At 38.4% G+C, this 11,034-nt stretch overlaps 1 protein-coding gene across 1 annotated transcript in view; it reads left to right on the forward strand.

The window, feature by feature from the left end:
• The window catches only part of RFT1 (RFT1 glycolipid translocator homolog), a 45,491-nt gene extending 39,059 nt beyond the window's left edge, over nucleotides 1-6,432 (forward strand). Inside the window, 3 exon segments of the mRNA XM_020971542.2 lie at nucleotides 406-655; nucleotides 1,057-1,270; nucleotides 2,152-6,432. Coding sequence (XP_020827201.1) covers nucleotides 406-655; nucleotides 1,057-1,221 — 415 coding nt within the window. The 3' untranslated portion in view covers nucleotides 1,222-1,270; nucleotides 2,152-6,432.
• Nucleotides 6,433-11,034: the final 4,602 nt, after the last annotated feature.

Raw genomic sequence — 11,034 nt, forward strand, 5'->3', positions numbered from 1 at the left:
CTGCCTTGATTAAAACTGTCAGTGCCTGTGACAGTTTTATTGAATTTTGCATTACGTTTGAATTTCATATTCATTCTTGTAACCGGAACTCAGCCAATGTTTTTATGTACGCTAATAAATGGAAAAGTTCCACTTATACCATTAATTTTTGGTTTAAAAATTAGGGGAAATTGTGATTTTATATTTCCTGATTCTTTTCTGTCCTACTGTATCTGTAATATGTGTTATATGTGCAAAACATAATATTGTTGAAACTTGGTGATTTTAAAGGAGTGCTAATTTCTTGTGCCTAATTATTTGCAAAGGATCTTTTCTGTCCTTGAAAAGAATAAAGGAAGGCTAAGGTGTTTTTGTATAGGTGATATAAGTAGATCGTTTAGCTTCCTTCGCTTGCCGTTCTCACAGGTACAACTTTATCATGCTGGCTCTGTCCTTCACATTCTTGTTGTCCTCCTATTTCCTGACCAAGTGGCAAGGCAGCGTGGGCTTCATCTTTGCCAATTGTTTTAACATGGGAATTCGAATTGCACAAAGCATACGCTACATCTGTAGGTACTACAGAGAGAGTCCTTACCGGCCGCTGGCAGGTCTGCTTCCTTCACCGTTTCTAATTGTGGTCTTTGTGCTCAGTGGAGTGGTTACTAGTATTTCAGAGGTAAGCTTCCCTTCCTTTTTCACATTCTGGCTCAGACCATACCCCTATTTCTTCCAGCACTAACTTGAGGTGCCTGCCAATGTAAGTGTTTGCCCTATCCCCCTCAGTTTTGGACTTTGTTATACCTAAATGTTTACTTTGTCAGTGATAGACCATGCAATAAAATGTCAGGCTTGCAGGCATAATAGATTAAATCCTTATTAATTGATTTGAATAAAAAACTAGAGATAACAAGATTTTTATTTTTTTCCATCAGTTACTCCTAGAATATGGGCTGTCTCTCAGGTTCTCTAATGGCATAGAGCTGTTTATGGTCCTAGTGGAATTTCTGGAGTGAAATGTTGGGAAGTTTGGGTTGGGCTACAGGCCGCTGGCACTGATGATGTTTTCTTTCCCTGTAGGTGTTTCTGTGCTGTGAGAGAGGTTGGCTGGCCAGGCTTCTGCACATTATTGTGGGGGCTTTGTGTTTGGGAGCCACCCTTGTGACTGTGTTCTTCACAGAGACCAAACTGATATTCTTTATACGGACTCAGTTCCTACCCAAATATACCCAGAAAAAAACATGAACATATAGGAGGACCAGTTCCTATATTTAGTTCTGCAGGCCTATCAAAGGTTTGTGGTACAGAGACTCATTTCCTGTTCAAAGGAAGAAATGTCATTGAGTAAGAATCCACTGAGGTTCTGGTATTAACAAAACCATGTTTATAAGAAACTAGAAAATGGGAACTCATTGGGAAATAATAGACAAAGTATTTGGTTTATGTTTTCCAGTCTACTTAGAGTTTTAAATGTTAATGAAGGATATAATTTTTAAGCAGAGATCAGAATAATAATAGCATTTTCAATTGTCTTTTCATCATTTTGTACCAATTTGCCTTTTTTTTGTTGATGCTGAGCATCATGGGTCAGCTCTGTTCTTGGGTTAGGCTGCAAATTTATTATATTTATTATAGTAACTAAAGGTAGAAATAAGTGGGCCAACAACTGGGTTGGTCATGTGGCAAGGGCAAAATCTTTCAGGAATAAAATGTCAGAATGGTATTTGTTACAACAAAGGAGAGAAAGCAAGGATTAGTAGGTAAGAGCACAGGTTTGGTTTTGGTTTGATCTAGCTTAATAGCCAAGTGTATAATCTCTAATTTCTCTAGAGTTGAGTAAACTTAGGGCTCTCCAAAATAGATTTGATCATTTCATTGTTCTTAAGAACATTGAATTCAGGGGCAGGTAGGTGGTGCAGTGGATAGAGCACTGGCTCTGAAGTCAGAAGGACCCGAGTTCAAATCCAGGCCAAACACTTGACATTTACTAGCTGTGTGACCCTAGGCAAGTCACTTAATCCCAATTGCCTTAAAAACAACAACAAAAAAAACCCATTGAATTCATTTCTCTAAGAAAGGAAGGATGCAGAGTTTTGCTTACAGAGCAAAAACTAAGTAAGATACTTGAGTGATGCTTTTACTGCTTTTAACTGTCAATGTGGTCTTTTCTTTTAGAGAAGAACAAATGTCATTCTTCCTACAAGCCAGGAAGAAGAAGCATGTGGTCTTTCTGAAAAGTATGTTTCTAAGAAGCTTGAGTTATTAGGAAATAAATAAAGAGAAAGTCAAGAAAGTAAGATATATAATTCAAGGTGGAAGAAGGATGGCATTTACTTTAGTTGATTATAAACAACTAAACTAACCATCTTAAAGAACATGGGATTTTGAAGAAAGAGATCATCAAAAATGAGCTGCCTTTGGTTCTTCAAAAAAATGTTGCCTTTGTAGCTGACCTGCACTTTTTACAGGGAATGAAAATGGTATAGAAAAGCACCTTTATTTCCCTCTTTAAAATGGTTTTAATAATGTTCTAACAAATAAGTCAGTAATCAAATGTCTGTGACTTTTGTTGACATGAAAACTCCCTCCACTGATTCAAATTGCGGCCTGTTTATAACTTAGTAGAGAAGTTTTAGACAGTTGTAGGAAGCTCAGATAGATTCAGTGGCTTGCCTGTGGTCACACAGCTGCTAAGTCTTCCTGACACCAAATCCTATGCTCTTACCTACTAATCCTTGCTTTCTCTCCTTTGTTGTAACACATACCATTCTGACATTTTATTCCTGAAAGATTTTGCCCTTGCCACATGACCAACCCAGTTGTTGGCCCACTTATTTCTACCTTTAGTTACTATAATAAATACGATAAATTTGCAGCCTAACCCAAGAACAGAGCTGACCCATGATGTTCAGAGAATAGAATAGTATATAAAACAGTAATGGAAATTCAATCTCAATCATTCAGTCATCCATTTGACTAAGACTTACAGAGCTCATACTGTGTGTGGATGATAAGACACTGTCATGAATTACACCCATGTTGGCCACGTAAAAAGAGATGAAATGTGGTCCTTATCTGGGGCCTCTAAATAGATCTACCTGGCTTTGCAAAAGTAAGTCTTCTGTCACCTTTGCAAGTCTAAGGAACTCTTGTCACCAGAATAAACTCCAGGCCATACCCTCATTAATCATTGTTCTCAGGCTGTCATTCAAAACTTCTCCAGCAACTTCCTAAGTTCCTCAGTGCTAAGAGGCTTATCAACCCTTTGATACACTCCCATCTCTCCCCCCTCCTCCCCCTCTACCGTGGAGGTGGAGGTAGTAACATGATAAGTTCATTCCCACTTCCATTCTCTTCCTTATATTCCTGATCCCAGTGGGATTCAACACATTTTCCCAGCCTGGCTTGTAGGTTTCCACTTGCCTGTGGTCTGTTGGTCCCAGCTCCCAAAGCCAAGCTCTGCATTCACTTGTATTTTTAACAGATTTTTTAATGATATCTTTTGTTTTTATGTAACAAAGATTTCCCCTTGTAACTCCTCCGTCTCCTGGAAAAGCCATCCCTTATAGCAAAGAATTTTTTGAAAAGGAAAAAAACTGAGTAAGAGAATTTGTATTGCTAAGTTCACCAGCTACCCTACTGCTTCAGGGCATGATCCTTAAAGACTTAGAGTCCTGCCTCCAGTTGTATAATGCACTGGGACCATTTACTTTCATTTTCTTTATGCTGGCAATTCATATTTTCTAGAACCATTAACAATAACCAGGGAAAGTCCCCCTTGGCTTTATTTTCCATATCAATCTCCTTTAGCATCTTCTAGGCTAAAACTCCCTTCAGCCTCCTTTCTGTCCCACTGGAGGCTTGCCTGTGGTCATCATATCAGATCATCCTTTTCACTTCTTCAGAGGAGTCTGCTTCTTTGAACTATCCTTCCCCTACTTCAGAGACAAGAACCATTAACTCATTCAAATACAACTGAACTATCAACAGTTGTAGGTCAAGCATAACTCGGGCCATTCTGATGCTTCAGGTCTGAGACTGGAACAAAATGAGACACTTAAAGGTTATGTAAGAATTAACGAATGGTTTATTTAGCCATAGCGTGGTGAGAAAGCTCAGTAAAGATACAATGCTGGTTTAGTTGGATATTCACCCTACCCTACCCCCAATCTCCATATAGAAACCAATCTAGTCATCAAGTATGTTGAGTTTGGTGACTCACAAGGAGCAGAGACATCTGTCCAGTCTGAAGGGCCCTGACTCCTCTTGGACTGACATTTTATACCCTAGGGAACTAAGACATTATTTCAACGTTCTTTATAGCTCTTCTCCTTTGTTAAATTGTTGGAGGGGAGAAAACAACTTTACATTGTGTTTAGCATCAGTTCCATTAGAGGCACATATTTATCATACATAATCATATCATGCAACTGCAAGAAGAGTGTTCTCCCAGATTGATGGTGACATAATACAGTCAGAGAAAGAAAAAAGTCTTTATACACTCCCAAGATTAATCTCAGCAGTTATTTCTGGTTTAACGTTTACATGTAAAATGTTTCAGACAAGGACAGAATTGTCTCAAGGAAGCAAACTCAAAGTTCTTTTTATAGTGTTAACAGTACAGGACGTGAGGTATAATCTCAAGGATCCTGAAATGTAAAACTTTTAACAGTTGCAAATTTCTAAACAAATAGCTTTAGTTTCTTCTTGTTTTGTGTGCAGAACAATAGCTTTAGGGTTGTTGTATCACTGCCTCTCTACTAACACACATTGGCACTTACTTACATCTGGAGACCTAAGTTTTTTTAATTTCTTCTTAAACAATTTCTTTTTTCTCCCACTATGTGGCAGCCCGTTTATACCTGTTATTAAAAATGAGTCTGTTTCAGGGAGAAGTTTGAAGTCATTAATTGTTAAGTTGTATCTAACTCTTTGTGACCCTTATCATACAAGGCCCTTCAGTCCTCCACTGTCTTCCAAAGTTGTCCAAGCTCATGTTCATTGTTTCCATGACACTACCTACTGCATCCTCTGCCATCCCTTTCTTCTTTTGCCCTCCATCTTTCCCAGCATCAGAGTCTTTTCCAATGAGGACTGTCTTCTCACTATGTGGCCAAAGTATTTCAGCTTCAGTATTTGTCCTTCCAATGAATAGTCAGAGTTAATTTCTTTAAGTGTTGATTGGTTTGATCTCCTTACTGTCCAAGGAACTCTCAGAAGTCTTCTCCAGTACCACAATTTGAAAGCATCAGTTCTGCAGTGCTCAGTTTTCCTTGTAATCCAACTGTCACAGCCAGACATTGCTACTGGAAAAACCAAAGCTTTGACTATATGTACCTTGGTTGGCAAGGTGATGTTTTTGCTTTTTAGATGCTCTCCATATTTGCCACGGCTTTCCTTCCAAGGAGCAAGCGTCTTTTAATTTCATGGCTGCAGTTGCCCTCTACAGTGATCTTTGAGCCCAATCATGTCAAATCTGATACTTCTTCTTTTCCTTATCCCTCTGTTTGCCAAGAAGCAGTGGTACCAGATGCCATGATCTTAGTTGTCTGTTTGTTTTTTTTAACTGTTAAGCTTTGAGTTTGTCATTAGTAGGACTCTGCAGTTTTCCAGAGGTAATCTAGCCCACTCCTTTCATTCAGTACTAGGCCCAACTTGTATTCTATCTGTATTGCTTGTTCCAGATACCGATGGATGAATTCCAGAGGTTGTCCTTTCAAATGTATATTTATCTAGGCAAAAGTCATTCTTCATTCACTTGGATTTTCCTCTGTGGATGGTTAAACTAATCTTTTTTGAACTGGGGTGCTGGAACCAGTTCATATCAGCTCCAGAAAGCCAGTTGTTAAATTTTCAGTATGAGCATATGTACCTTGAAAATAGACAAATGCTACAAATCATGACTTGATTTATTTCTGTTGATTGTCAAGACTTAAGAAAGTGATAGAGAAAATGTTAATAATGAAAATTGAACTTTAAACTGAGTCCTCTGTATGTATGTGTATATGTGTATGTATATGTGTGTGTATATATATATATATATGTGTATATATAAAAAACATAATAACTATTATTATTATGAGAGTTGATTGTTAAACATTTGTCAACATAGCCCTGCTTTGAGGGTGATTTTATATTTTCTTTAGGAGGCTCCCAAAGTCATCTGTAGCTTGATGCATTCAGCTCAATTTAGCCACAGATAGGTTAGAAGGCCTGATTCTGGGTGGGATCTTCACTAGAACAATGGGCAAACAGCTTCAGTGAACTCATGTCTTCTTGTCTTACGCCTTACTTGATATTAATGTTCAGAGGGTCATTGAATAAGTTTATCTCTTTTGCTGTCTCAGGGAATCTTGCATAATTCTGACCCATTCTTAGGAGACATCTTGATGGAGAAGAGCACTTATGGTGGCATTTTATTGTACCAAATAAATGCTTTCTGTAATTAGCAAACAATAGTACTGTGTTTGGTATGTCTTTCACTCATTTTTGTGTTGGTAAAGCCATGGTCTGCAGTGGGAAATATCTTGCCAGTCTCCTTCTAATAACCCTCATCAAGGACATCATCAATGCAAACAGATTATTTTTTATAAAAATTGTATGTATTTTTCATCTTTATTGTAAGAGATTATAAACAGAGTTTTACAATCATTTTTCTAAGGAACGTAGAACTGGGGCAGCTGGAGGCGCAGTGGATAGAGCACTGGCCCTGGAGTCAGGAGGACCTGAGTTCAAATCCGACCTCAGACACTTGACACTTGGTAGCTGTGTAACCCTGGGCAAGTCACTTAACCCCATTGCCTAGCCAAGGAAAAAAAAAAAGAATGTAGAACTGAACCACAAACATAGACATTGAGTTGTATGGGGGCATTGGAGACCAGTTCTCTACCTGCCAAGAGAAGATCCTCAGTCCTTGACTACAAGGATCTCTGGGAGATATAGGGATTGAGTAAGTCTTCAAGCAACTTTGTGTTTCCCCTCACCTGAGGTCCCTGGGACACAAGGGTCAGCAGAGGCAACGTGGTGTATTTAGAAGAGGATGGATGATTTGAAATTGGAAGTGAGGAGAGGACCTTGAAGCAACTGGCCTTTGTATTAGGTGTTTCCTTTCCTGCTGCCACCCCTTCCCCTGGGGTAACCCTGAGGAAGAATGGTTGGAGGGAACTTGTGGAACTTTTCTCTTCTAGAAATGAGGTGAAGGACAGTGGCCTTTTCCTTTTCCCTGCTGTGTCTGGGGGCAAAGTTTTCCTTTATTCCAAAATTGATTTCTTAATTTTTGTGTAGTTCATCTTAAATTTGATAGCTATAAAAGTGATTCATCATAGATGATTTGGATCTGTGTGCTGCATTTTCTGTGAAAAGGAATTTACAAACAAAAAAAATACTAGCAAGGCAGCTAGATAGCACAGTGGATAAGAGCTCTGGACTTGGTGTCAGGAAGACCTGAATTCAAATTCGGCCTCGGATGCTTACTACATCTATAACCCTGGGAAAGTTACTTCACCAACCACTAATTGCCCTAGTTTCTTCATCTGTAAAATGGGAGTAGTAGCACTGACCTCCCACGGTTGTTGTAAGAATAAATAAAATAATATTTATAAGGCACTTAATAAATTTTAAAGCACTTTCTAAATGCTAGCTGTTGTCTTAGGGATGTAATACAAAAAAAGCACAGAACATCTGAATATCAGGGGGGAAAGTAGATCTCTCTTGCTGGGATATCAAGAATTATATGGGAATCTTATTGATTTCTTAAAAAATATTTTGCATAAACATCTCACAGAAGAGTAAAAAGCTGAATCTAGACTTTGAGTCAGTTTTCATCATTGTCTAGTGAGTGCTGGGAAGCTGCTTTGAGTCCTTTTGGCTTTCCCCATTCTTCCTTCTCCATAAATTCTCAGAAGAACCCTCTGAAGGAGTAGAACTGAAGCAGTTACTAGAGAGTAATTCATTCCTGATGTCTCGAGGAGAAGGAGAATTGGGGGACAAGATTGTGATGTTCATATTCCAAAGGTGGGGACTAGAGTCAAGGAATGAATACCCTCCCTTCCTGTTGTATTGCTGAAGGTGAATTTTTCTACGGTAAACAAACAACCCTCACAGATAACCTGACTACATAATATCATCTTGAATGTTTAAATAACTATGTATAGATGGGAAAATACACACAGAGGTTATTGGTTATTGATATTTTCTCAGATCTCCTTTTGGGGGTAATAATAATAATGTTAGCTAACATTTATATAGCACCTGCTGTGTGCCAAGCACTTTTCAGTTATCTTATTTAATCCTACCAACAGCCCTGGGAGGTCAGTACACTTTACAGAGAGGGAAAATGAGGATGAGGGCAAATGGTTGTTGAGGCATCCAAGGTGATTGAGATTTGCAAAATTGTTTGAAATATTCCCAGCATGAAGCCTCAGAGCTAGACTGAAAAAAAAGATTTTATTGGTTAATATTTTTATGGCTTCTCCAAAGCAGAGAGAATCTAGATCTATACCTGGACCCAATAAGCCTGAGGCAGTCCTGATGGGAGCTTGGTTTTGAGAGTCTGTAAGTGAACTTGAGTTAACTTTCCTAAGGCATCTACCTTAGCAACTTTCCTTCCCATTGTTTCTCCAGAGCAACTTTTAAACTCTCCACATGGGTAGAGCCAAGAGCATTGACCAAAAGGAATGTCCTAGTTGAAAGGAGGGGGGAAATGGTGCTAGCTGCCTGAATTTGGGAGCTAGTCAAGAGGTGGTAATGAATTCTTTCATATACATATATATATATATATAACTTTTATATATATGTATATGTATATATATATAATTTATTTATTTTTACTTTTCAGCATTCACTTCTATAATATTTTGAGTTTTGAATTTTTTCCCCTACCCTCTTTTCCCCCCTTCCCAAGGTAGCATACAAGCTGATATAGGCTCTACTTATACATTCATATTAAACATTTTCACACTAGTCATGATGTAAAGAAGAATTAGAACTAATGGGAGGAACCATGAAAAAGAAGAAGCAAAACAAAACAACAGAAGAAAAAGAGAGCAAATAGTATGCTTCCATCTACATTCAGACTCCAAGTTCTTTCTTTGTATGTGGATAGCATTTTACATCGTGAGTCTTTTGGAGTTGTCTTAGATCCTTGCATTGCTGAGATGAGCTAAGTCTGTCAAGGTCAGTCATTGCACAATGTGGCTGTCACTGTGTATAATAGATAATGAATTCCAAATCAAATACCTTTTATTCCTACTCACCGTAAGACAAAAATGCAAATGCATGACCCTGACAGAAAATGGGGAGCAAAGAGTAATAAGAACTATACGGTTTTCAGACTGTCTGTAAGCATTAACTTATCTGATGGCACACTAAATGTGAGATCCTTGTCCAATGACCAATGAGTCAACATTGAACTACTGAAAGGATTGAATCATATCAAGCATGGCATCCTCATTATGAATGAAACCAGAAGACAAAAGAAAATTGCAGCTAAATGAAGGGATAGCTCAAAGTTTGTCCTTGAAGAGCAAATAAAGGAGTTGGGAAAGTTGGGTTTATTATGTATCTAAAGACACCAAAGAAATGTCATTTCATCGAATATTTGCTCATCTCTTTTTACATAGCTCATGATTTGCATGAACTATTTGCAAAGACTACTATGTAAATATTTGCAGTTGATATGCCATCTGCTAAGAGGATAACGAAGTTCTATGAAGAACTTGAAAAAATACTCCAAATAAAATCAACATATACTTTGATGGAGAGGCAGTATGACATGGTGGATAGAGTGTTAGCCTTATCAGGAAGACCTGAGTTCAAGTATTACCCCTGACAGAAATTAGCTGTGACCCTGAGCAAGTCACTTCATTTCTCAGTGTTCTAGTCAATTCTGTAAGGCTATAAATTGCAGGGAAGGGGGGACAGTTCGTCACCTGAGAGTTCCCTATACCTGTAAATACTTGGTTACTGCAGTGCAAAGGTAAAAAGAGACAAGGACAGCGTAACATGGTACCTTTACAAAAACTGATACATCATGAAAGAAAGAAATGTAAAAGAGCAGATGAAGTAAACAAATCCTTTCCAGACCAGGAGGCCATAACAATAGTTATTAAGGAAACTTAAACAAAAGCTGCTGACCAAACTAGAGACTAAGAAGAGTGAGTAACAAGAAGATCCAAGAAAAAATCAGGGCAACAAACTGTTCAACAGGATACCAAAAGTGAGATAACATAAGATCTGTAGGATGAGGCTGAAGCAGTCCTCAAGGAAAAATTATCTCTGAATCCATATTAGGACAATGGGAAAGGAAGATTAGTGAAAAGCATGTAGCTTTGGAAAACTAGAAGTATGATGTGATGATGGAAGCAACAATGAGCACCTACTTGATATGCTGATACATGTAGGGTGCAGAAGTAGAGTCTTACTCACTGAAGATACCAAACTTTCACAGGATCAGTGGCATTCTGGCAAGTTTAACAGCTAACTCTCCATAAAAATGTGTGCTTGGGCACACTTTTAAGTGACCTTTTTAATATTTTCTCCACTCTCTTAAGTCTACACAATCAGCACAACAATAAATGAAGCCCTGGTTTTTAGTGTGGCCAACTTCCAGGATGTGGTGCAACTTCCAGGATGCAAATGCTAACACTGAAAATTTAACAGTGGTTCCTGGGAGTCAATGCAAGCTGGCTTCAGCATATCGCTGTCCCAGATTATGGCTTCAAGGTTCATTAGGATTCTGAAGATCATAAGGAGTCTGAAGATTATTTTTCTTCATAGAGAAGCCAGAAGCAAACCAGGAGTAGAATGTCGTAATTGTACATACACAAAGAGATGAATGATGCACCAGTGGGAATTACTATGTGCACCACTTCAACCACCTACTCAAGTGTAAACAAGCTAGCTTTCCTATTTGCCGGCATATCACCAATAGAAGCATGTCCGGGACCTCTGCAAGCACCAGACCTATGTGAGCCACATAAAATAATTTGTGCAAGAGCAGCATTTATTGGTGGGGCTGAAAGGTGGGAATGGGGAGAAACTTTGACAGGGTTGAATAGT

Source organism: Phascolarctos cinereus, unplaced genomic scaffold (genome assembly GCF_003287225.1).
Source record: "Phascolarctos cinereus isolate Bilbo 61053 unplaced genomic scaffold, phaCin_HiC Scaffold_4;HRSCAF=312, whole genome shotgun sequence".
Taxonomy (NCBI): domain Eukaryota; kingdom Metazoa; phylum Chordata; class Mammalia; order Diprotodontia; family Phascolarctidae; genus Phascolarctos; species Phascolarctos cinereus.